General features: G+C 33.5%; 3 protein-coding genes across 3 annotated transcripts; 1 reads left to right on the top strand and 2 right to left on the bottom strand.

Annotated features, from left to right (window-relative positions):
- Nucleotides 1-6,724: 6,724 nt before the first annotated feature.
- On the bottom strand, nt 6,725-8,076 carry LOC135194522 (uncharacterized; the record flags this gene model as incomplete). The annotated part of the gene is made up of 1 exon (XM_064220105.1): nt 6,725-8,076. A coding segment is annotated over one exon (1,332 nt), but the record flags the coding sequence as incomplete, so codon positions are not given.
- Nucleotides 8,077-8,498: 422 nt separating this feature from the next.
- On the top strand, nt 8,499-11,710 carry LOC113398174 (uncharacterized). The gene is made up of 4 exons (XM_026636782.2): nt 8,499-8,759; nt 9,195-9,378; nt 10,722-10,910; nt 11,519-11,710. The coding sequence occupies exons 1-4, from the start codon at nt 8,576-8,578 to the stop codon at nt 11,685-11,687; spliced, it is 726 nt and encodes a 241-aa protein (XP_026492567.2). The 5' UTR covers nt 8,499-8,575; the 3' UTR covers nt 11,688-11,710.
- A 538-nt stretch (nt 11,711-12,248) lies between these two features.
- On the bottom strand, nt 12,249-26,836 carry LOC113398173 (L-dopachrome tautomerase yellow-f-like). Its single transcript, XM_026636781.2, has 11 exons — nt 26,677-26,836; nt 22,375-22,485; nt 21,667-21,711; nt 20,265-20,363; nt 18,944-19,117; nt 17,181-17,297; nt 16,337-16,510; nt 15,540-15,718; nt 13,919-14,102; nt 12,919-13,021; nt 12,249-12,452 (listed from the first exon to the last, which is right to left on the bottom strand). Exons 1-11 carry the CDS (start codon nt 26,810-26,812, stop codon nt 12,374-12,376), a joined length of 1,401 nt encoding a protein of 466 aa, XP_026492566.1. The 5' UTR covers nt 26,813-26,836; the 3' UTR covers nt 12,249-12,373.
- Nucleotides 26,837-27,048: the final 212 nt, after the last annotated feature.

The raw sequence follows: 27,048 nt of genomic DNA, 5'->3' as shown, positions 1-27,048 counted from the left end.
ACAGTAAGACAAATAAATAATTTTGACACTTAATTGACTTATCATTGGTTGAGATCTTGATCTTTATAATATTTTTAATTGCCGCCCACGAATTCAGTCGCGTTTTAGAGTCGGTCGTCAGTTTTTACGTATAAAAATGTAAGAGCTAAAGGTAAGAGCTGAATGCTGCAAACCAGTGTAGAGGCATTCTGTGAGAAGTAAGTCGACACTCACCGAAAAACGAACGTCAAATGTGTGACATTGAAGGCCTTATATATTAATACCATGAGCCGATTTTTGTCGCAGTGATTATGGGACGATAGCTGCACGTAAAAGATCGGTTATGGTCTCATTTCGAAGAGCTCCAGCCGTAGATGTGCAGAAAATTAAAGAGGATTCTTGATTGCAATTAACTAAATTCTTACGTTTTAAAAAAATAATTCATTTTAGAGGTGGGTAAAATGGAAAAAAAAAAAAAACGTAACCAAACTTAAAGTAAATTGTTATCGACAAACTCTAACTGTTCAATTGTAACTGAACTAATGTATACTATTTGACTTTAAAAAAATCATTTAAAAAAGGTTTAAATTAATTTTAGAGAACGGAAAAACGTTACTAGCCGCTAAGAGAGCGGTGCTACGGCTGTATAAGAAAAAAAAATAGAAAAACGTAAACCAAATTAAAGTAAATTGAAATCGACAAATTCCAATTCTAACTGAACTGAGTACTAAAATTAAAATAAATTGATTTTATTATTGATTCTATTCAACATTAAACATTTCATTTAAATAAGGTTTTAACATTTTGACGCCAAATGTAGATAAGTGACTTGCATTTTACAGTAAAATGAAGAAAAAAAAAAACAAAACTTGTCATAAGTTTCGAAATTCCTATAAAATCGTTTGAATAAACGCGAAGTTTCGCGGGAGACCCACTTGTTATAAAATAAGGCCTAAACGTGTATCGTATCAAAATGGCCAATCATTGTCGACGACATGTTGTGAAATTTTGACAACCGATCTGTCAAAATTTCACGACTGAGATACTATAAATTAAATCTGACAGAATCAAACTGCTGCAGTAATTTTAAGAAAAAAAATAATTGTGTATAGAAATAATAATTCATAGTCTATAATAATATATTAACACTAAATAGTTATCCTGGTTTTAAGATCATTTGAACTGATAACACTTGTATGTATAATTCGAATTTTATATTTACATTATGACATTTTACAAATTCTCACAATGTATTTAAATCGTTTATTTTATTTTATTTATTTTTAATATATTGACAAAAAACTGTATTGAGACTTTTCACATTAGTAGAAGATCCGACCTTCATCGAGCAGATAATAGAATGAAACGTATTTTATACCAAATTTAGTATATTAGAAAATATTTGAAGAGTGGGTTGTATAAAAAAATCCTAGACAGACTATTTTAAATTATTTAAAAAAAAAAGATTACTATTAAATGAAAAAAATTTTTAGACAACCACATTCTTGACATATTTTCTAATATACTAAATTTGTTATAAAATATGTTTCATTCTATCATCAGCTCCGTGAAGGTCGTTTTAGGTTCGGATCTTAGACCATATTATCTCATTATTTTTTTATAATTTACAATGTTAAATTAAATTTGAATTTTCAAAATTTTAGTTGGTGTTGTCAAATAAATTAAATAATTAATTAATAATATTGTTAATGAATTAGAAAAAAAAAACTTACCAATAACTTTTCGTGTAATATAAAGTTATAAAAATGCTCTCGGTTCCAGCGTATCCAAAAGAGATCTTTAATTTTTCCGCCAATGTAACAAACATTGGCGGAAAAATTATCTTTTCTAGTGTTGCCCACTTCAAAAATCATTGCGATAATACGACATTAGTAATACATTCTTTGAATAAATCAATATAATTATAAGAAACTTAAATTAACTTTAAATCAATTTTATTAATGTGAGTAATTTCTTCCTATTTTTCTATATTATATGACCCGCCCCGGCTTCGCTCGGGTGCAATGCTGATACTAAATATACTACAGTGTCTTACAACGTTCAGTTTTTCAGTCGTTAGACAATACAAACCGCTGTGTCCCTGCGTTTTAAATCTGTAATATCTTCGAAAATATACATTTAAATTACATGCTGTAAAGGACCATATTAATATATATTAAATTGTTGCAATTAAATACTTTACTTATTCAACATACTTTTATTCATAACTAATAAACACGGAATTTAAACATACAAGAAGGGAAAAGTTAAAATACAAAACGTTACACTCCACGAGCGCAGGAGTGGAGGTAGCAAACAACGTTGACCTTTCCCTTTTAATTCCCGCGACGCAGTGATATTTTAAAATTATGAGGAACTAACGCGGGGGGAAGTGTCAAGGACGAATCGTACTGGACGTCGTCGAATACGTTGGGGCCTGAAGGGTGGCAGGCTAGGCACTACATTTGCTATAAAATGCACAATGTGTTTAAAGATTATTGGATAAGGATTTACTTAATTTGTTAAGGATTAATGCTGTATTGCTTAAAATCGCTTCGAAAATAAGCCATTATTTCTTGTAAAAAGTAAAGGATAAAAATGGTTATTGTGGGTTATCCCTAAGAGATGAAGGTGAGAGAAGGTGTACAATACTGTAGTACATTATTTTGATCTATCGTGTACAATGCAGCAAGCGTTTACAATGTAAGCGCAAAATATGTGTTTATTTACGACATCAAATTTAAACCTCTAAAATGATCACTGTTTCTCTACTATTTTGTGCATGTATACATATAAACCTACCTCTTGAATCATTCTATATATTTAAAAAAAAATCGCATCAAAATCCGTTGTGTAATTTTAAAGATCTAAGCATACGCAGAGATTTCTAAGCCGGGATTTTTTTTTTTTCTTCAATCTAACAAGATGTACGTAGACCCTTAATATAACCGTGTGCAGCCGCGACTCGTAACTAGTATTCTATATGTAAAAGGAAAATTAAAAATAAAGTCAATTTAGTGAATTATTTATTTATTCAGTTTTTTATTAAAGCATTTTGACACTCTACATAGATTAACGATTCATAAATAATTACAAGTTAAAAGATCTTAAAGCTAAAGCGTTTAAAGCTAAAAATAATTAACAAAAAAATATATTAATTATTAAATTTATTTATCACAAATCATTTACTATATCTTTTTTAACAATAAATTGATAAAAAAAATTTGCAACATTATTGCTCATGTGAAGAGAACCTTATTTAATGTTTATTCAAACATCAAATGCGCGGGACATTTAATGTGACGGCGCATGGTGCGCCATCTTGTTTATTCATACTGGTTGGAAAGGAGTGTCAATGGGAGTTAACGGCGCTCTAGTGAAGCGTCGCGTCGATGGTAGCGCGGCGGCCATCTTGGATCGACAGTTACATTCAAGATTTCCCGCGCACCGCGTTTGCGACGATTCGCTAATTTCCAACATTTTATTCTTATGTAATATATTCAGTGATTTATGTTTGTTTGTGTATATGATTTATTAACGAATCGACATTGATGACTTGTGAATATATCTGTGTAATTGATATGTTTAATTAACAACTTACTGAATGTATAATACAGTATGAATAAACAAGATGGCGGATCATGCGCCGTCAAATATATATTTATGTGTTTGTAATAATAAATAGCAACGAATATAGTCGTGCCACCCACACACGTATGCATATTTACGAGTCGGTCTTTCCCTAAAGCGCACCAAGAGATGTTTCACATCAAAAATCAACAAAATTAAAACCAAAAAAAAGCATAATTTCTTATGAGCTAATGTAACGGTATTGCAGACGTATATTACTTTTCGATACACGATCGTGTGAATATTTATATTTAAGATCACTATAACAATTATATACCTTTCAATAAAATTATTAAAGCATTATTTTCATTGGTCGATTTATTGCTAAGCCTGTACTATGTTACATCGAGGTGCGTATCGTAACGTACCAAGTTGTTTATGAATAAATTTACGGGGAATCCTCGCTTTACATTGATCAATGAATTGATTTAATTTGTGCGAAACATAAGATCAGTGCTAGTACAGGTGTGTCGTATGGTTTAAAGAGGTAAAGAAGATAAAGTATTTTAGTGTACCAAAAGTGCCCTTCAAAATATATGTAATTTAGAGATGAATAATATGATGATTTAGAGGATGAATTTTGAAGGAACGCGTTACTCAGTTCACCACGATCAAAAACTAGATACCCGCCTTCAAAGTGTGGCATTTTCTAATTATTCTGTTAATCATAATTATAAAAAAAAATAATAGTCGTAAATGTCCCATCGCTGGGCTACAGCCGCCTCTCTCTTTGAAGCTTTGGACATACTTAGGTTGTCTCACGATGTTTCCCTTCATCACCGAGCGCGAGATGAATAATTATAATTACAAATTAAGCGCTTGGAAATTCAGTGGCGCTTCCCTAGCCCACCTCGGATCTCAATGTTATTAACCTTGATACATTAATGTTAATAAAAAAAAAATAGTTAATCTATGGAACATTTATTTCATACACTTCACGCCAATTTTCTATATTCCAACTATAACAGGAGAAAAGTCAAAACAACATTTGACAGCAAATTGACGCGACATCATTGGTCGAGAGCTCGATTAATCTATGATATTCACTATGGATTTGCGAAAAAAGACGTTATGAACGTCGACGAAACTGTTGTCGGAATTTTGGAAGTAAAATTAAAGTGGATACAAGTAGTTAAGTGTACCTGTGTTGTATTATAAATAAAGATATATTATTTTTTTAAATTAACATGGTTATTTTTATTACTAACAGTATTTAAAACGGGATATTTACCATGTTTTTTATTTTTATTTGGTGGAGCTCGATATTTCGACATTATCTACGAATGTCTTGTTCACGAGTCATATATTCTTAGATAATGTCGAAATATCGAGCTCCAATGATCAATTGATTTCACTTTAATTTTGCAAATATGTTTGTCGAATAATTATTCTAAACTTAACTATATATAAAAAACGGAAGCATGACTAATGACTATTTATTTAATACCTTCGCATGAACTTCTATAGTTGTATCTATGTGTAGCACCAGCATTATGCAAACAATATTCCATTAAAAAAAAAAACATGTAATTGAGATCGAAAATTTTAAATATTTTTTAAAGGTAACAACACTAAAGTCTGACCAATGAGATCTCTTAATATAGACGGGAGATTTTTTAGCTCAATCAATTGTTTGACAGTTGTACTTCAATGAGCGCAGTGATTTATTTTTGATCGCACATTGAAAAACACAAAAATAGTTTGACCCCAAGCGAATTTAAGAGAGCCCAGCCGATGAGATTCATTATGTAGTCTGTCAGTTTGTTATGGCTAGTGACAGACACGATCCCACAAGCAAGCAAATCAGCAGAATCCGCGGAGTGACTTAACTGTTGAATAAAAATACAGATGGCGCTGCGATCGAGGATTGGATTAACATAACTTAATATTCAAATTATCATTCGTTTTACAATATATATGTCCTTCAAACAAGTTAAATAAATATAAAGTATAAACAATAATTTTGGTTTAGGGTTTAATGGGTATATATCGACATATTTCTCGCACCGAGTATCCTTCGATCGGAGCGACGCCATCTTGCCACGTTAAGAGGCCCAAGTAAACCCAAAGTTTAAAGACCTAGTTGTAAAACCTTGCTGGTGATACAATACAAGCATACATAATTTTATATTTTAGTGGGCCCTCTGCTTGGACTAGTTGACATTTGACTCAGCGCTAATGGCATAAGAAAAAAGCGCTTCTGAACTTGATTGTTACTTAAATTTCCAAATACCGATTAATAAACGCTTATATAAACGGTAACACCCTCTAGCCACAGTAGCGCCATTAAGGCAATCAATGGAACCCTTATTTGAAACATTTCAGTACATACTTCTCGGATGAGCTTTGAGATATATCTCTTTATCTCTATACTCCATAGGCAAGACCTTGGATTATTTATATATAGTTAGAGCGTCGCAATACAAACGAACTAAAACAAACAAGCCAAATTATTTATCTTAGTGTGCGTGACAGCTACATTTGACACGTCAAACGTCATGCTTAGTGGCACTAGTGTGCGTGTTGGTTACAATTTTTTTCGCCGCGTCATTAACTTCGACAGTATGTAAACATATAAATAATCAAAGTTATAATTTTTTAATAAACAATTAAATTTTATAATTTATTTTAAATAATAACAATAATAGAACTAAACGTATTTTTCTTTTTTTGAACAAAATTAAATCTCTAACCTAAAACAATGTACCAACAATTATAAATTAACCAAAAAAACTGTATTGTGTATATTCTAAGAATAATAGGTGGAAAAAAAACTTAAAAATCATAATCAGTTCTATTTAGGCAATTGAAAATTTAAGGCTTCGAATAATCTTATATTTTTTTTAATAATTGGTTTATTGCAACGTTTCTAGCAGCAACAGCTTCATCTCAACATCAGCAAGTTATTTAGTTTTTTTTACATATTGCAAATATCATTCCTTATTTTATTTAACAATAATTGTTATTAAAAAGTACAAAAGTGAAAAATATTATAAAAATTGTTAAGACCTATTTTGGAATGTTAAAATTGTGTATTTTTTTATTTTTTTTATTTGTTATAAGAATAATTAAGATTGTGTAACTTTCTTAAAATATGACAGCATTGAGAAAAAATATAAAATGTCTTTTGAAGTATCACTCAGAAATATTAAGTATTTTAATTTTATGTACATCTTGATAGGGCAACATTGTCCCCATTGTTGTTTCTTTGAAACTATGTATGTATGTTATAACAGCAATTTTCTTTGGCATAGCGATTAAAATTATATGGCTATCTTCCCCTTCGATAACATCTATCCGTATTATTGGGCACATAGACAGCACTGGGCAGTCACAGCGCTCCATAAAATTAAATTGTTTTATTGGTTCCGAATTAAATAGATCAAATTCATCATTATTATAAGGAGCATAGTAAATACGGAAAACACCCCAATTGGAACCAACAAACACTGCTTCTCCGTATGTTTTAATAATTATAATATCACGTAACGGACCTTCTGGGACTGTATGTTTCAAAACATACATCCATTGAAAGTATACTCGCCAGTCTAGGTTCTCGAGGAAATTGTACTTTTTTAATTCATGTAACAAGTTTGTTGACGTATCTAAGGTGCTCCGGTATATCAATTCATTGCCGACAATTGTAAATATATCTCTTTGGAATGTAAGTAAATTAATGTTTCCTTTGTGATAACCAACGGACATTATACTGCTATTGGCTTGGTTGAGTAGCACAGATTTTAATTGGTCATCCTGTAACTTACATAGGAAAACTTCATCGGTTAACGTTACATAGAACAAATCTTCGTCGGCCAAGAGAAATGTTTTTACGTTTCCAAATGTCACATCAGTTTCGTAATGCGTATCAGTTATAAGTTTTCGAACAACGAATAAATTTAGATTGTACCCTAGTATTATTATAGTATCGTCGTTTTCAACGTAACGTAGATAATTACCTGTTATTGATGTTCTTCTGGATAGTTTTAGTGTGTCCAAATCGTAATAAGTAATCGCTCCTCGTGTGTGAACTCCGATTAGACCATGTCTTAGTATTTGGAAGTCTCGTATCTCGTCCATACAGCCCGTTGCGGATGCGAACTCGTCCATCGATTCATTCGCTTTGTTTAACTTCGACCAGAGCGTTAACGATCTGTAGATGTGAAACCAGGTTAGACCAGGCACTCGCTTGTAATATGCTACTGAATAAATGTCATTAAAATCTTTCTTGCAATGTTTGAGCCACAACCCTTCGTTTTTGGATAGATTGTCGACGATACGCTTCCATCTCCAGCAGACTTGACAACATTTTGCTCGTTCTTTCGGTGAAAGAAATGTAAAAATGTAAATCAAAATTTCTGTCGGCGATGTTTCCATGTAGTAGGTTTCGTTTTCATTCATTTTTATGGGTTTTATATGAGAATGACTTCTCTTTTTTACAGCAGATAAAGGCCACAGATGAGTGTTTAGTTATGAGATATTTATTCCATTATATTGTTGCGAGTTTATTTTTTATAGCTAAGATATTGTACATTCATGTTTGTTGTGAATTTTGATCACATAAAATTTGACAATTATAATTTTTAGTATATTGACATTTGCATGACAAACATATTAAGTTCTTGTCTACACTATCAACAAAGTTTTATGAAATATAATATTAATATTATAAATTATCATAGTTTTAAGATCTTTTCTAGACTAGATCATTAATTGGTAATAGATTATTTTAAATAAGATAGTCATAATAAACCTGGAATGTGAATGTATGAGTTTGTAAGCTATTATAAAACTCAATTTTATTTCTAAACTGAAGCAAATTGTTTTGACATTTGACATTTAGTAATATTCATTCAAAAATCAAAACATTGTATTCCGTAACGGTAGGAAGTAGATAGAACTGTAAATATTGTGATTATATTTCATTCGAAAACAATTAAACAATCAATACAGATCATATTTAGTACAAATGTCAGCATTTAAAGCTCTACGCGATGTCAGTAATAAATTTGAAAACGAACTACGAAAATTATCAACGGAATTATTTTCTGCAAAAATTGACGATGCCTTCGAAGATAATATCTCTAAGAAAATGCGAGACCTTGCTTTGTTTAGTTCAAAATTAAGATTGTTACAAGCGAAGCCTTTGTCCGGTGAGTATTTATAGATTTCCATTAGTGTTTTAATCACCGATTAAAATACGATTTCAAGAAAATGACGTCTTATTATATTCTACAACAGGTGAATGTATGTACACTTACTTAAAAATATAGAGAAATAATATTTATGTTTCTTTGTTAATCATCCTAAAATCATATATTCATATTTTATTCAAGATTTGCGAGGGATTTCCGTGAATATGTTCGTTTGTGCATAACATACATTTGTGCTAGTGAAAATAAGTACATTAATTTTTACTATCTATAGATAAATAAATAATCTTGTTAGAATTTCCACATGGAAGTTAAAAATGCAAGTCAAGATTCAGTAAAAAATATTTTAGTTACTTTTTCATTTATAATATTAGTAAATATTTATTAATGTTTATTTGTCTTCAATATTATTTACTAGAGATTATATTATTTCAGTCACACCACAAGTTACCGAGATTCCAAAGAACGAACAAACGACAATCAGTGATTATACGGACACAGTGACGTGGAAGATAATAGAGCAACAGGTGGTTAAAACACTAACTCAGATGCACGCCGTCAAGAACCTTATTACAACGTCAAGTCGTGAATTAGATCCTGAGTTAGTTGAAAGAAAAGAGTATGTATCTATACTTATTTATTTATTTAACCCATTAACAACTTGTTTAATATAAATATTTCCGATAAATACATATAAGAATTATTTTACAAGGTATACAGTAGAAAATGTAGCTCTAAGTTATTAATAATGTACAAAATGATACTAAGCAACTCGAGTTCGACGAATATTACCTCCCGTACTAGGCGAACTGTATAAGGTAGGAGCACATTTCTCGATCGTGAGTCAATAGGTGCAAAGTACATGCAATAGTTACATGTCGCTTCCCTAACTGTTCCAATAATACAGAACATTAATTTACATTTTATATCAATTTTAATATAATATTTTTAGGAATCAGAAGCGGTTTTACTTAAAAAAAATATAAAAAAACATACAAAAGATAGAAATTAAAATCACATTTTAAATAATAAACTTGATTAGTACTAAATATTACAAGATTTCAAAATTAACAATAAGCAAATCGTAATAAATGACAAAAAAATAACAAATCGGAATTTCAAAGTTATAACAAAGTAAACAAAACATTCATTCAGCACAATGACCCAAAACAAAAGTGAACCTGAGTAGACCACGCTGCCTGTTTTTATAGGGTATCGGCAGTTTTTTTTTTTTTTTTTTGTTAATTAATGCAGTTGTCATCTAATAATATTATATTGATAGCGCAACTTTGTATATACATGTGGAATGTGTGTGCTTGTGTGTAAGAAGACTTGTATTAATCTTACATCGCCATTGTCTATGGGCGGTGATGACCACTTACCATGAGGTGGCTCATATCGTCCACCAACCTATACCATAAAAAAAACATATACTGGGACAAACAGACAGCTTTGTTTTATACTAAGTAATGGTACAGTAATTTTATACTGGTGTTATGAGTTTACGTATGAATTAATAGATACTTTTAAATAAAATATTTATTAAGAATCCCATGTGAATTAGGATAATACCAAAAAAATAAGATTATATAAAACCATATATATTGACGACCTCCGTGGTCGAGTATTGTGTACACCGATTTTCATGGGTATGCCACTCCGAGGTCCCTGTTTCGATTCCAGGCTTAGTTGATGTAGAAAAAGTTAATTAGTTTTCTATTTCGTCTTGGATCTGGGTGTTTGTGGTACCGTCGTTACTTCTGATCTTCCATAACACAAGTGCTTTAGCTACTTACATTGGCATCCGAGTAATGTATGTGATGTTGTCCAATATTTAAAAAAAAAAATGTCCAAAAGAAAGACAAAGAGAAAGAGAGGGAAGTATCTGCCAGTTCACTCTACTGTAAACCGTGTAAAAGAACTTCATTGCAATGAATAAAAATAATACAAATTTTCCTACAGGAAAATCATTGAACAATTACAAAAGTATCGAGAACATGAATCTCAACTCCGACACTTAGAAGCTGTGCTCCAGGAGAAGGAGGATGAACTTCTGCATACTAGACAGATATGGGATGAATCGTTAAGCAATTTGAAAGACAGCCAAAAGTTACCGCAAAATGAAGAAATTGCTACTGGGCCCTTGTATAAGTAAGTCCACTTTAAATATTAGAAATTCATTTATAATACTAAACTAAAAAAGTGTGTAAGACATGGGCGACGTGCACTTCCAACGGCCGTAAAAGGGCCTCGTACTTGTACTTAAAGGGGCCTCGTACTTCCTTTAAAGGGACTAGTGTATTAAAGGGAATTAAAGTTAAGGTCTCCCACACTTTCTAAGATACTGGAATGTGCTTAGACGCTCTGATCATTCTCATCTAAACTTTTGATATTTTCTACCACTGTGAACTAATCCCTCCAAATGTATCCCAAGTGATTTGATAATAATTCTGCTGTATTGTACACTACCAATAGTGTTTGATTTAATATATTTATAAATAAACTTTTGACATTGAATTGATGCGATATCATTGGTCGATGAGCTTGAATAATCTATGATTTTTATATTATGGATTTGTGAAAAAATTGCATTTTGAACATCCATAGCTACTATTAAAAGTTTTCAAGTAAAATTAAATTTGATATAGTGTTGTATTATTTAAAAAGATATGTTAATCAAGTACTGTGAGTCGTGCACAATATGTTCTATATTGTGCACGACTTACAGTATTAGAAAAATATATTTCTTATCATTTCAGAAAACTCCAAGTATTGATCAGTAAGATGGAACTGATGCGTTGGCTCATAGCCAAATTGGTGACGTCACGAACGGGGGGCTATGATTGGGCTACGGATCCCCACAAACGATTGAATGCCTTAGCATTGGCAAGACAGCACCACACTATACAAGATTATACTGAAAGTTGATTTGGAATAAATATTTTTGATAAGATTAGTTGTTTTATTAACCAATTTTAGTTGGTGGTAGGGCTTTTTGCAAGGTCCGCTGGGTAGGTACCACTGACTTATCAATTATTGCCAAACAGCCAATGGCGTAGCTAGGTGGGCAACGGCCCCGGTGCATAGAAAAAGAATCGGGCCCTTACCCCCTATTTTAATTTTAAAATAATACTTTATGTCAAAAAAGAAAAATATTAACATATTTTCTTAAATAACGGATCAAATTGTTTTTTTTTTTTAACATTATATTTAAAATTGTGGTGGTGAACAAATAAATAAAAACATATTAATGACTTCGATTTATGTATTTTATATCATAATAACATTCGTAACTAAAGTATAAAATTAAACATATCATATTTTACTATTAATAATTACTATTAAAAATTTGAACGCAGCGAGAATGTGTTCCTGACAGGTCCGTGATTGAATGAATCTCTCTCTGCTTTAACGAAGAATATTTCAATTAAAAGTATAATTTTATCGTTTTAAAATAAATAAGTTTTGAACTATTTTTTTATTTTACAATTAAGAATCAAATAATTTAGGCTCTATAGTGTGCTACAAGGATATTTTAACTTTTTTATTTTGTATTAATTGTCATAAATTCATAACTGACTGAATTTCAGGAACGCGTTCTTTACTTTCTTTGTTCAATTATTCTTTTTAAATTCTAAATATGTACGTGGAGCTGAACAAACTGTGCCCGCGATCAATTCGTTCACATTACCACTGAAAAAAAAAAAATTCATTAGCAAAGTTATATTTTTGACAACTGTTGGGGTAAGGAGAACTGTAGTGTACAGTCGGGGTAAGAAAATTCATCACCTTAAGATCTATTTTCGTGTGATCAGTATGAGCGATAAGCTGCTTTACCGATTCAGTATGACATATTGCGTTGCAATGTCATTATAAGTCGCATCTAGCAAAGAGTATAATAGCGTTTAAAGGCTATAATAATAATAATAAGAAGCCGTCAAACGGGATGACAACTACCAACTTTTCACGAAACCTCATAGCCCTTCGTGAATGCTCGTGTAACATCGGAGATTAGGACATTGTCTTGTCTCCTCTTCCTAAATTTGTAACGAAAACCGCCGAGTTGGCAACACTGACAACAGCAGTGAACTGTGAAACCAAATGACGTTTCAATTGAAAAGCTATGAAATGACATAAGCACAGGTAATCAAAAAAATACCTATAGATATAAAAGTTGAACTCGTTGGTGTCAAGTCTCGAATAACCAAACCTTGGTAAGGTGTTCGCCATCACCCATACTTCGTCATCAGTTACATGAAGATCTGAAACATAATCAAAACAATTTTGGTTTTATTGTTACGTGGCGTTTGATTATAATAATTTGCTTCACGGACGGCACGCTGGTAAATTGCCATCAGCAATCTTAGACATTGGCTCTGTAAGGGGCCATTCGTTTATTACGTAAGACGATTTAGGAGGGGAGGACCATGTCTTATGTTTTCTTACAAGGGGGTGGGAAGGAGTCTCGATAGTTCTTGCGTAAGATAAAAAAAATGCGCAAAGTTAAAATTATTTAGAAAAAGTTTCGATCGTCGAGGTTCGCTCGGATGCGTATAGGTATAAAACGATGTTTCCCTGTCCATGGCTGCGAGCGGGCCAAAAAAATAAATATTATTAGTACCTTTGAAATTACGAATAAATATTTCAAACAATTAATTCTTTGAAACAAACATTAAAATAAACCAAACGTGTATTATTTTTTCCTTTAGATTCTTACGTAATAAATATTAAACAGGGGAGGGAGTTCTTAATTCTTCTTATAATAGGGGGGAGGGGGTCAAAAACAAGCGAAAATAGTCTTACGTAATAAATGAATGGCCCGTACCATGCACCAACTTTGGGAACTAAGATGTCTTGTCCCTTGTGCCTGTAGTTACGATGAATCCATTTTCAAATCGGAACACAAAAATACTAAGTATTGTTGTTTAGCTGAGAAAATGGGATGATCTGGTAGCACCTACACAGAGTGGCTTGCACAAAGCCTATGACAAGTAAATAAATTAAAAAAAAAAAACAAAAGATTTCTTCTACAACAATAAACTCAAGCTTCATATTTTTTCAAGGATACTCGTATCAAACGCGTATCACGGTCAGCTGTTGCCAAAATTTCATAAGTGAGATACGAGGTGACTTCCTACAGTTTCAGTTTCATAGCACACCTGATGGATAGCTCATTCTCTGTCTATCTTGTGCTAACATCGCAATATTCGATGGGTTTAACATTTTCCCGGAATTCCAACAGGATACAGCATCTCTTCCGATTTCAGCGAAGAAGATTGTTCCGCTTTTCTGATGATATTCGTGCATGGTTGATTGACTGCCTTCACCGCGTTTGCCGACGTACTGTGGACCAATAGAAAGCATTTATAACAAGACTAGCTTTTGCCGCGGATTTATAATAAATAAATATTGGACACATACATTACTCTGATCCCAATGTAAGCAGCTAAAGCACTTGTGTTATGGAAGATCAGAAGTAACGACGGTACAAACACCCAGACCCGAGACGACATAGAAAACTAATGAACTTTTTTTTTTTTTCTGTTATTAGTTGGCGGACGAGCATATGGGCCACCTGATGGTAAGTGGTCACCACCGCCCATAGACAAAGGCGTAAGAAATATTAAACAGTCCTTACATCACCTATGCGCCACCAACCCTGGGAACTAAGATGTTATGTCCCTTGTGCCTGTAATTACACTGGCTCACTCACCCTTCTAACCGGAACACAACAATACAGAGTACTGTTATTTGGCGGTAGAATACATTTTTCTACATCGACTCGGCCGGGAATCGAACCCTCGGAGTGGCGTACCCATGAAAACCGGTGTACAGACTACTCGACCAAGGAGGTCGTCATGTATCTGTAGTTATTTAGAAATATAATAAAATTTTATTGCTGGATAATCGGTTCAACAGATTCGGATTTTTTTTATTACAAACAAACAAATCTTTATTTATAATATACTAGCGACCCGCCCCGGCTTCGTACGGATGCAATGCTGCCTCTAAATAAATTGCAGAATGTCTTACAACGTTCACAGTTTTTCAGTCGTTAGACAACACAAACTGCTATGTCCCTGCGTTTAAATCTCTGTAAATCTGTAATATCTTCGAAAATATTCATTTAAATTACATTCTGTAAGGAACCATATTGATCTATATTAATTGCACAATGTATTTAAGGTACTTAATTGGATAAGGATTAATGCTGTATTGCTTAAAATCGCTTCGAAAATAAGCCATTATTACTCGTAAAAAGTGAAGGATAAAAAATAGTTATTGTGGGTTATCCCTAAGAGATAGAAATATATACAATCGCATACTTTTTTTAAGGTGTTGACACTACTGTAATACATTATTTTGATCTTTCTCGTAGAATTCAGCCAGCGTTTACAATGTAAGCGCAAAAAATGTGTTTATTCAGAAACCTCTAAAATTATCAATATTTCTCTACTATATTGTACATGTATTATACGTATAAACATTCCTCTTGAATCAATCTATCTATTAAAAAAACCGCATCAAAATCCGTTGTGTAATTTTAAAGATCTGAGCATACATAGGGACAGACAGCTGTAAGCGACTTTGTTTTATACTGTGTATTGATTATGTACGACTCGGTCCGCACGGTCCACACTAAAATACTTTTTATTGGTATACTAAAACATCCTTACAGTAAGTAATTGTTTCAATAATTCTTATACTTAAATAACATTTAACAATTAGTAAAAAAGCAATTAAATATTCTATCTTTAATAATAAATATGTAATACTCACCGAATATAAACTAAAATAATTCCTATTGCTCCGTATAGCACGGTTCTTTAAGACGCAAGTCGATACGGAGAATTCCTCTGTACTTATCAAGGGATGAAAGTATGCTGTCCTGCAGCCGTCAGCTTGGGGTTCAGTCAATGTAATGCTGAAGACACCATCGCTCCATTGGAAACTTTCACCTGATGATGATAAATCAGTCTGATTATGACTGTAGTCTATTCAAATCACAAGAGCCAAAAGATACATTTGAAAATAATTGACATTGATTTGACGCGATATTGGTCCAATGTTTGAATAATGATGTTGTTCAATGATTTAATGATCTATGATGTTCATTGTGGACTAGGTCACTTGCGGAACTTCGCGTTTATTCGGCAGATTTTTTAGGAATTTCGAAACGTATGACAGGTTTTGTTTTGAATTCATTTCATTGTTCAAGTCAACTACAATTTACATTTGGCGCCAAAATACCCTTTTTTAAATGTTTTTTTTAAAGTCAAATAGTATACATTAGTTCAATTAGAATTGAACGGTTAGAGTTTGTCGATAGCAATTTATTTTAAGTTTGGTTACGTTTTTTTTTTTCGTATATAGCCGTAGTACCGTTCAGTACCTTTTTTTCCAACCTCTAAAATGAATACTTTGTTAAATCGTAACAATTTAGTGTAATTGCAATCAAGAATCCTCTTTATTTTTCTGCACTCCAGTACTGGAGCTTTTCGACATGAGACCATAACCATGTCCCTGATGCTGAGAAGTTTGCCAAGCTGTGGGATATGTATGGTCCGCTTGCTCACCTGCAATATTCAAGTTCGCCGCTGTCGGGTTGAAATGGAGGTACGCGTGCGTATGTCTCCAGCTGTCATTATGTTTTAGTGAATATACAATAATTCCAAATGTCGTCAAGTCCACTACATATGCGTAGGCATCACTGCAGTCCTCGTCTATGTCAACTGTAATCGAAGCTAGACCTGAAACGATTGCAAAGTGATTACTCATTAAGAAGAGCTTCGATAGCATTTATGACAAAGTCAATCTTGACTTGGGTAAGCTCTGAGCTAATGCCATCGTGAGGAATCCTGCACGTATCGGAGGAAATTCTGCCATATGGATTACGCTCAAACTTTCTCCATTTCAGGACGGCTGTCCATAGTGAAGATGTGGAACACTTTATTTGATGGTGGGCTTTGTGTAAGCCCATCTGGGTACCACTCGTCAGGTATTTTACCGCGAAATAGCCATACTTACATTACATTAACATTAGCCTGTAAATTTCAATAAAAAATTGGTGGAATACACATGTGGCAGAATTTCGTTGAAATATAAGCACAAAAAACATGAAAATTCAGTGGTACTTGCCTGGGTTTGAACACGAAATCATCAGTTATGATGCACGCGTTCTAACCACTAGGACATCTCGGCTCTCGGCCATACTTAGTATTGTTCTATCCTGGTTAGAACGATCAGCGAGCCAGTTTAATTACAGGCATAAGAGACAACGTCTTTGCTCCTCGGATTGGTTGCGTATTGGCGATGAAGGTGTGTCCAATGTTACACAGCCAATGTCTATGTGTGGAGGTGACCTTTTCAAGTGGCAAATTGACGCATCCGCCATATTATAGAATAAAAAATTATAATTACCTGTGGGCGTGTTAGCCGCTGGTATGTCAGAGCTCTTGAATGGATATCTTAAGATTTGCTTGTCGTTTTTTAAATCAAACACAACTATTGCTGGCGTTTGTAACTGTCGGGGATTATCTGAAATATAATCATTTGGAATATTATTTTTCCATTATTCCTGATCTGGTTTTGATGCTTTCGGTGATATATCGAAGAATAACAAGGCGGCGACTCCGGTTTGCAAGGAGACAAGCCAAGTGTACAATAGTTATAATATTGAAGTATATGGTTGTTTATGTATCTATAAAAGTGTAGACATACAAAAGAACTTAAACAAACCCGCCAACTATGTTATCTTGGTGTATGACAGCCACGCTGACAGTGTGCGAATATTACTGTTAACTTGGACTGTCGGCCATATATATATATTTTTTTTGATATATTGGACAACATCCCATACAAGATTTTAAATTAACGTGGTTATTTTTTTACTAACAGTATTGAAAACGGGATATTTACCATGTTTTTTATTTTTATTTGGTGGAGCTCGATATTTAATAGTACACATTCTGTATTCCCGCGTAATATCCTTTCGAAGAGTGAATTATCTTATGTACACCAAACTTAAACCAATTCCATACTAAACTCCAACTAAAACGTTTCAGCGTTTAAGCGAGAAGAGGTAACAGACAGAGAAACATTCGCATTTATAATATCTATATAGAAGCGAAATTTCAGAAACGACATCACCTACAAACTTGAATTTTGGCAGGTAAGTTCCTCATCACGAGAACAAGACATTCTTAGATAACGTCGAAATATCGAGCTCCACCAAATAAAAATAAAAAACATGGTAAATATCCCGTTTTAAATACTGTTAGTAATACAAATAACCATGTTAATTTAAAATCTTTTATTCATAACTGTTCAAGATTTCCTTTAGCATACCTTCATTGATCTCATTGATTGTATAATTTTAACTATTTGATTTTATGTATGTTAGTCATTTTATTATTAATCTTAATAATCGTGTAATTAGTATCTGTGGAAATTTAGCTTTTTTATTTAATATTGTATATTCTTATGCCGTAAGTGTCATCTCCCTTGTTTCCCTAAATAAAATAAAATATATATATACACTGTATTCAAATGGCAAGAGAAGTTACGAACGACAGACGTTAAATTAACATATCCAATGCGATTTTCAAATAACTCTGCTATATTTGACGACCTCCGTGGTCGAGTAGTGTGTACACCGGTTTTCATGGGTACGCCACTCCGAGGTCCCGGGTTCGATTCCCGGCCGAGTCGATGTAGAAAAACTTCATTAGTTTTCTATGTTGTCTTGGGTCTGGGTGTTTGTGGTACCGTCGTTACTTCTGATCTTCCATAACACAAGTGCTTTAGCTACTTACATTGGGATCAGAGTAATGTATGTGATGTTGTCCGATATTTATTTATTATTTATTATTTATTATTTATTATTTATTATTTATTATTTATTATTTATTATTTATTATTTATTATTTATTATTTATTATTTATTATTTATTATTTATTATTTATTATTTATTATTTATTATTTATTATTTATTATTTATTATACACTTATTAAAGTTCTAATTAATTATTCATAACGTCTTTTAGTTCCAAAGTTCCCTAAAATTCAAAACGGATTTGTTTCCGAATTCATAATGAATTCAATGTAACATATTCGAGCAATCGACCAATATTACTCTGTCCTTACTTCTCCTGTGATTCGAATAGCCTATATTCATACAAACCAGGTATTTCCAATAGCCCAGTGTCAACCATCCAAAGTCTTCCACATTTGTCCGCCCTGGTTCGATACACTGACGTCAAAGATCTCGCTTGCCACAGATCAGGGTACGGGCGTAATGCTGGCGATCTGCTCTTTGAGTCTTTCAGATCGATGTAGTTCAGTGTCGATGGTATACCTAACGGATATTAAGAAAAAGATAAATTTTTTGTGTGTTCCATTTTTGAAATAGCTTTGATCATTTAAATTTTGATGGTTTTTATCGGAATCAATTAGGGATTTTGCAAAGAAACAACATATTATGTCGATTTTAATTTTAATTCTCGTCGAATCAGCAGACAGATATTTTAGAAAATGGCGTCGCAATTGACAACGAAGATTTTGCTAGTTATAAATAATTTAACTCGAAATGAAATACATTGTTTACAGATGTATTTAATTGTCATATTAAAATTTTAAAACCTATTCATAAGGTTTTCTGCAGCCCGTAATGACACAAAAAGCGTCTGGGGAAGCCGAGTTATCAGCCAGATATTGAGAGCAACCTTTATGGATCAAATGCGAGCCAGGTGCCTGTCAAAACTCTGATCGACGTCTGCACATATAAAATTAAATTACTTTATTCAATATAAATTATACCTAGTTATTAATTTTCCTATTAAACATTATCATCAGCTGGGAAACAATACCCTGACCTTAGAGGAACCGTCAAAAGATAGTCAGCGGTTTTTTGGAACGATTTTTTTTCCGCGGCTTACAGTAGTGAACTGGTAGAAATGGTCACGTAAGGAAAAGCCTTATGCTCCCTAGATGACGGTTCAATCTCTTTGTCCTTCCCTCTGTCTCTTTCTGTTACGGTTTAATGTAACATTTTTAACGTTGTTCATTTATTATATGATGATATACGAATAGGTATACAGTGGAAACAACTTCGTTCCGACCGATCTCTCGCGATTCTTCTTTTTATTGTCAATTTATGATGGTTTATTTCAAAAATCAAAATCAAAATACACTTTATTCAAGTAGGCTTTTATAAGCACTTCTGAATCGTCATTTAACGAACTATATTTAGTGAAGCTACCACCGTTTCGGAATGTAGATTCTAGCGAGAGGAACCGACGAGAAACTCAGTAGTTACTCTTATCTAAAAATATAGTCATGTTGGTTAAATACAATTATATATGTATGTCATGTCTCCTGCCTGGAAGTCGACGAGCGTTAACTCCACGCTTTTTTATCATCAATATAATCTTGTATCGAATGATATGCCTTCTTTACCGATGTATTTTTTACAAATGACTTGAATCTGTTAAAAGTGGACTCACCATAACGTCGTCTCGGTACCGTTATGAATAATCTTTCACCGAATCTTTCGACGCCCATGGGAACATTATTGTATTGAATAAAAAAGCTCCCAACTTCGCCTGTGAACAAACATTACAATTAGAAACAAAATATGTGTTTAAAATTATAACCATTGATCCGATGTGATATACTTTTAATTCCATTATAGCAGTACATCAAATTTATTATACCCTGTTCAATATAGCTTGATCTTTTTGACAGATGTAATTTTTTCTGATCGACATAACTTTGCAATGACGAAAGATGAAAGTACATATCATACAAGTGTTCCTAAAGATTCATTTTTTCAAACTACTAACCGAACCGAAAACTAGTCAATGTTTTCATCCCTTATTTCATGGGTGAAATTTTTTATGGAAGTTCGTAATTTTTTAAATTAAAAAGAAAAAACTGTTTTTTGGGATACTGATTAAAATTAGTAGATACGTATTTAAATGTTTCTGGATATTTTACGCCTCAAGGGAAAAGTAGGGGTTGACATTTCGTATACAGGTTAGTCTGGAAGTCCGTCATTTTTAAGTTAGAAGCATGAATTTTTATTTTCGGGATACCGATTAAAAATGAGTTGATACGTATTTAAGCGTTTCTGGATATTCTACCCTAAGGGCTGAAATACACACCGATGTGGTATACAAAGAGGTCTTACATTAACGTAATATTTTAAGTTAATTTGTAAATATATTCAGATTCTACGCGGGTAACAGCTTGTATGTTAAATTTTCTGTTTCTCATCACTCGCCCGTCTGTCAAAAAGATCAATCTGACTTGAACAGGTTATATCCTTGTGTACGTGACAGTTACGTTTGACAATTCAAACGTCATACTGCGTTATTGGTGTGCGTTTCCTACATTTTATTTTCGCACTCTCAGCTCGGATAATTTGTGATTTCTCTCTAAACTATTTATAATTCGCCCAGTTAATGTAGAAACTAGACTTCAATGCGGGCATTGTGTTATTCTGGTTAGTTAGGTTATTAGTTAGGTGTATTAGTTAGGTTAGTAAGGCTTAATATCCGTAAGGCTAATTGCATCGCCCTACTCCAATGATTTTTATTCACATTGAAATAATTTACTATTTTTAATACGCTTATATTAGCTTCACTTGTGACACACTGCTACAGAAAATTATGTTAAAAAGATAAAAATAATAAGTTGTCTGCATAGCAGTGTGTACCGACACAAAAAGCAAGGTCACACAGACGATGTTGAAATTCAGGGAAGCATACAATGACCCTGAAGCTCAACGCTGTTTTTCAAATGTACATGCAAAAACCGCAATGGAACAGCATGATGGAATTATCTGTAAAGAAACCGCCAAGAATAGTGGGATTTACAAGTCTTAGGATTACAAATGATACTCACTGCTAGGATCCGTTGTGCTCGTGTTATTGGTCGCATTCTGTGGAGCTGTAATGGAATCGAAAGATTAGTATCAGTCGGAAAAATTCACAGTTACAGTCCGAAGTCTGGAAATCGGAAGGGTACACTCTCGTGCCTCGGGAAACACTTGAACTCTTTTCGGTGGTGTCAGATTTGAAGTCCCATCGGATTACGAGCGTGACAAGATAGTGAACCTTTGTTTGTACAGAATTGTACTATAATATGTCCTGCGTATTTGGTATCCCATGAGTTTGGGCACCGTGACTGAATGCATCTTAACCGATGATTTCGGGTTCAAAGTTCAAGCACCACTGAATTTTCATGTGCTTTATTTGTGTCTATAATTCATTTCGTGCTCGGCGGTGAAGGAAAACATCGTGAGGAAACCTGCATGTGTCTAATTTCAACGAAATTCGTCCACATGTGTATTCCACCAACCCGCATTGGAGCAGCGTGCTTGAATATGCTCCAAAACTTCTCCTCAAAGGGAGATGAAGCCTTAGCCCAGCAGTGGGACACAGGCTGTTAATGTAATGTAATGACTGAAATCGGCAGAAGGACATCACTACATACCAGCAGCGTCCTACATCTTAAAAGAGACATCCCCACAGCTGGCCTGCCCATGCTGTCTTCTACAGGGAGATCTACCACGAGTAAATATGAGAAATGAGATATAATATCAGCTCTTACGTTCATTCCAATCTCTGTCGCCTGATTCCGATTTATCGTTCTCAAAAACTATCTTGCCTGTTTCACGTTTCTTGCGATTGTCTTCAATGTCGCCGAATCTATCTTGAAGTACTGTAAAGACGTTAAATATTATTAAAACAAATAAATAAATAAATATTGGACAACATCACATACATTACTCTGATCCCAATGTAAGTAGCTAAAGCACTTGTGTTATGGAAAATCAGACGTAACGACGGTAACATTAACACTTAGCCCAAGACGACGTAGAAAACTAATGAACTTTTTTTACAACGACTCGGCCGGGAATCGAACTCGGAGTGGCGTACCCATGAAAACCGACGTACACAATACTCGACCACGGAGGTCATCGAAACTTAAAATGACTCCAAATGAACAATATTTAAGATTAGGAATTGTTTTGGGGGTTTGTGCAAGTCCGTCTAACTGGGTAACCACTTGGCAGTTGAATATGTGGATTCAACTGCCAAACAAACTTTGAGCGTTAAAAGCGCAATAGTTCACGTGCCGCCTGGCGATTTAAAAATCACAGGATCGAGCCTGACCCCTTGGACGTTTCGTCGGCTCCACTCCTAACACAAGTGATAATCTTAAAGGGGTAAATAGGAATATTAGTTATTAGTTAATTTGTGGCATTGCTTTAATATTATTGTGTTCCGGTTTGAGTAAATCAGTTTAATTAAATGCACGAGGAAAATAACATCTTAGTTCCCACCGTTGGGCGAATTGGCGATGACCTTTAAACAATTTATTCAATTACTGGTAGGAGCTAGAACTAAAGTTCGCTGCAGCGATAAATCTTTATGTCAACTTGGTGGTAGGGCTTTGTGCAAGCCCGTCTGAATAGGTACCACCCACTCATCAGATATTCTACCGCCAAATAATAGTACTCAGTATTGCTGTGTTCCGGTTTGAAGGATGAGTGAGCCAGTGTAACTACAGGCACAAGGGATGTAACATCTTAGTTCCTGAGGTTGGTCGTATAAGGAATGGTTAATATTTCTCACAGCCATTGTCTATGGGCGGTGGTGACCACTTACCATCAGGTGGCTCATATGCTCGTCCGCCTACCGATACCATAAAAAAATCTAATGAAACTATGAATAACCAGTATTTGAACAAATTACTTAAAACCTTCAAAAAGTTCAGTTTTAATAACATATCCTGTATTCAATCTGCTTGACCTCGTCTCCATTTTGACATCACACTTCAATCATTGCGTCGAAACGCAACTCGATAAAGACCACAAATAATAGGATGCAACGTTTTTGTGTAGTTTTTTGCATCAACCATAATACGACGCCATTTTGAAAAAGTATTGCCTGTCATTAGGAGATGTTTTGTTTTTGTTTTATCTAATGTATAAATATTATCGATAAATTTGTCGAATCACTAACTAACCTAACCTAATTATCATTTACTTTTTTAAGGGGTCCAAAGCCATGCGCCTCCTGCTGGTAAAAATCAATAGAAAAAAATACAAAATTGGCGCACTTTCGAGGTGGAGCCGTGATTCGACAAATTTAACATATTCTAGACACAATGTAAAAATCTAAAGTCTATTCGAACCACAAGACAAAAGTCAAATAAACAAACATTTGACAGTAAATCGACGCGATATCATTGGCCGAGAGCTCGATTAATCTGATATTCACTGTGGATTTGCGATGTTTGTTTAGATGTCGACGAAACTGTTATCGGAATTTTGGAAGTGAAATTAAAGTGGATATAAGTAGTTAAGTTTAACAGTGTTGTATTATAAATAGAGATATATTAATCATAAACTCTTAGTAGTGTTTATAGCTGAGTTATTAGCGAATCGTATGGAATACGTAAATCTAAGGTTTATTTATATTTATTCCTTCATCGATACGAATACAATTAAAACTTTGTAAATATAGAGATGCTGCGTAAAAACCAGTGTCGTCTGTGGCGAGCTGTTTGTAAACATTTATTCTGATACAATTATATAATTTCTATTAAGTATTTCTCACATGTAATACATAATAATTAAAATATAATATATTGATTACGAGTTATGAGAACGTAGAACTATTAATATATAAAATAATGTATAAAATAATATACACTGTGAAATAAAATTTTACGATTTACGATTACATCTGGGTAGGTACCACCCACTCGTCAGATATTCTACCGCCAAATAACAGTACACTGTATTGTTGTGTTCCGGTTAGAAGGGTGAGTGAGCCAGTGTAATCACAGGCACAAGGGACATAACATCGTAGTTCCCAAGGTTGGTGGCGCATAGGTGATGTAAGGAATGGTTAATATTTCTTACAGCGCCTTTGTCTATGGGCGGTGGTGACCACTTACCATCAGGTGGCCCATATGCTCATCCGCCAACCAATGACATAAAAAAAAAACATTTTACGAACGTCCATCCCCAAGGGTGTAAAACGGGGTTTGAAAGTTTTTTATTTATATATTACGCGCGAGTAAAGCCGCAGGTGGTAGCTAGTTAGACATAAATACGATTAATTTTGCGGAAAGATCACCAGATCACGACGTCTTCTTAGAATATAATTTTATTATGTAAAAACGTGACAAGTTTTGTAATAAAATATATTAATATGAACGCTTATGACGTGAGAATTGCGAATAACATTTTATATAAAACGGGGCGCGGTTACTTTGGTTATTGATTTGGATAATTAAGAAATCGAGTGGTTGGCAATAATGTCTGATGGCTGATTTACTTTTAAGAGCGGGTCACCCCGAATGGAGTTGTAAGTGTCATGGCAACGCGAGCCGTTATGTTTTGACAAGCGACTCGAATGCGATGGCTGCTTGCAAACCCATTTGCTCTTAATCGAGATGAATTATTGTAATCCTTTGATATTTCTGGTGTAAGATTATTGAATCAATTAATACAGTGATCAGACTATATTGAATACGTTTTATTTTGTGAATATCTCCATTGCACGCTCACAAAGTCTTCCAAATGTCGGACCAATCCCCGAACCCAACTGTTCGGCATCCTGCTCCTCTGACATATATATTATCATTTATTCAAAGGTGACAGGGTTTCGTGCAAGCCCGTCTGGGTAGGTACCATCCACTCATCAGATATTCTACCGGCAAACAGCAATACTCAGGCACAAGGGACGTAACATTTTATCTGACGTAACATCTTATTTATTGCGTAGTTGTTACCAGTAAATTATATTTTGTATGTTACGTCAATTGTAAATCAAATTATCTAAACCAAACAAAAGCTCTAAAATCATATTTAAGCGGTTTTCCTTAAAGTATAATCTATCTCTTAAATGGAGGTTCTAATTCGTATCTAATATTTGATTGAAAATAATTATTTGCATGTAAAAAAAGTATAATCTATCCCGTGCGTCAATATACAAGTACACGAATCTTTATTTTATCTAAGCCTCAACTTGAGTTCCTCTGACTATAGCCTTTAGAAACTTTTGTTACCGAGGCATAATTTCTACAGAGTATAAAAAGTTGCCTCCTGCTTTATACGCTTGGATCTTTTAAACTACGCGACGGATTTTAATGCGGTTTTCGTCAATAAACAGAGCGATTCACGAGGAAGGTTTACATGTATAATACACGCATTTTGTAGCTGAGATAAGCCGAAAATTTCAACATTCCTAGCCGGCAAAAATAAGAGATTTTCTTTGTATTTTTGTTTTTCAATCTAAAGTGCATTTAATCTTGTTTATATTATTTTTCGTGTGTTTTATATGTTAGAACTCTTGTTACTTCTGTTGGATGTTCTAAAGTCATTACATAGTATAAAATAAAGTCGCTTACCGCTGTCTGTCCCTGTGTATGCTTAGATCTTTAAAACTACGCAACGGATTTTGATGCGGTTTTTTATAATATATATATATTGATTCAAGGGGAAGGTTTATATGTATAATACATGCACAATATAGTAGAGAAACACTGATAATTTTAGAGGTTTCTGAAATAATATCGTAAATAAACACATTTTTTTTAAGAGAAATTTTGGCTTATTTTCGAAGCGATTTTAAGCAATAACCCATTAATCATTATTCAAATAAGTACCTTAAATACATTGTAAATTTAATATAGATCAATATGTCCCTTTACAGGATATAATTTAAATGAATATCTTCGAAGATATTACAGATATAAAACGCAGGGACACAGCGGTTTGTATTGTCTAACGACTGAAAAACTGTGAACGTTGTAAGACATTCTGTAGTATATTTAGTATCAGCATTGCACCCATGCGAAGCCGGGGGGGGGGGCGCTATTAATAAATAAACTCACAAATGTTTCCATTGATGTTATAAGTCAACTGTTTCCATGCGAATATTTCTCTGAATTTTCCCAGTCGCCTCGTCTGTTGTAAGCTCGATTTTGTTAGTATCAATATCACGAAAATGTATATTATTTTGAAAAACATTTTCTTTCAGTAAAAATGCTTTGCCTGTAACAAGAAAAAGAATTGAATTAGTGAAGCGCTTTCGGGTCGCCTAGCGATGTAAAATCAAAGTCAAAAATCTTTATTCAATATAGAAGTGTTTACACTTGCTTATTGATTGTCAAAAATCTACCACCGGTTCGGACTTTAGCACCTCGGACCTGAGAAGAACCGGCGAAAGAAACTCAGCGGGATATATATATATATATATATATATT

Source organism: Vanessa tameamea, chromosome 31 (assembly GCF_037043105.1).
Source record: "Vanessa tameamea isolate UH-Manoa-2023 chromosome 31, ilVanTame1 primary haplotype, whole genome shotgun sequence".
In the NCBI taxonomy this organism is placed as follows: Eukaryota; Metazoa; Arthropoda; class Insecta; order Lepidoptera; family Nymphalidae; genus Vanessa; species Vanessa tameamea.
The sequence above is the reverse complement of the archived record's forward strand: the minus strand, read 5'-3'. Positions and strand labels throughout refer to the sequence as shown.

Bases quoted from the DNA above. Each gene is read 5' to 3' on its own strand.
- LOC113398173 (XM_026636781.2), bottom strand. From the start codon at position 26,812: ATGTTTTTCAAAATAATATACATTTTCGTGATATTGATACTAACAAAA. The intron at 22,486-26,676 runs GTGAGTTTATTT...ACGTCTTTACAG, and splicing joins TAACATCAATGGAAACATTT to TACTTCAAGATAGATTCGGC. The intron at 15,719-16,336 runs GTGAGCAAGCGG...TATCATCATCAG, and splicing joins GGCGAACTTGAATATTGCAG to GTGAAAGTTTCCAATGGAGC.
- LOC113398174 (XM_026636782.2), top strand. From the start codon at position 8,576: ATGTCAGCATTTAAAGCTCTACGCGATGTCAGTAATAAATTTGAAAAC. The intron at 8,760-9,194 runs GTGAGTATTTAT...ATATTATTTCAG, and splicing joins ACAAGCGAAGCCTTTGTCCG to TCACACCACAAGTTACCGAG. The intron at 10,911-11,518 runs GTAAGTCCACTT...TTATCATTTCAG, and splicing joins GCTACTGGGCCCTTGTATAA to AAAACTCCAAGTATTGATCA.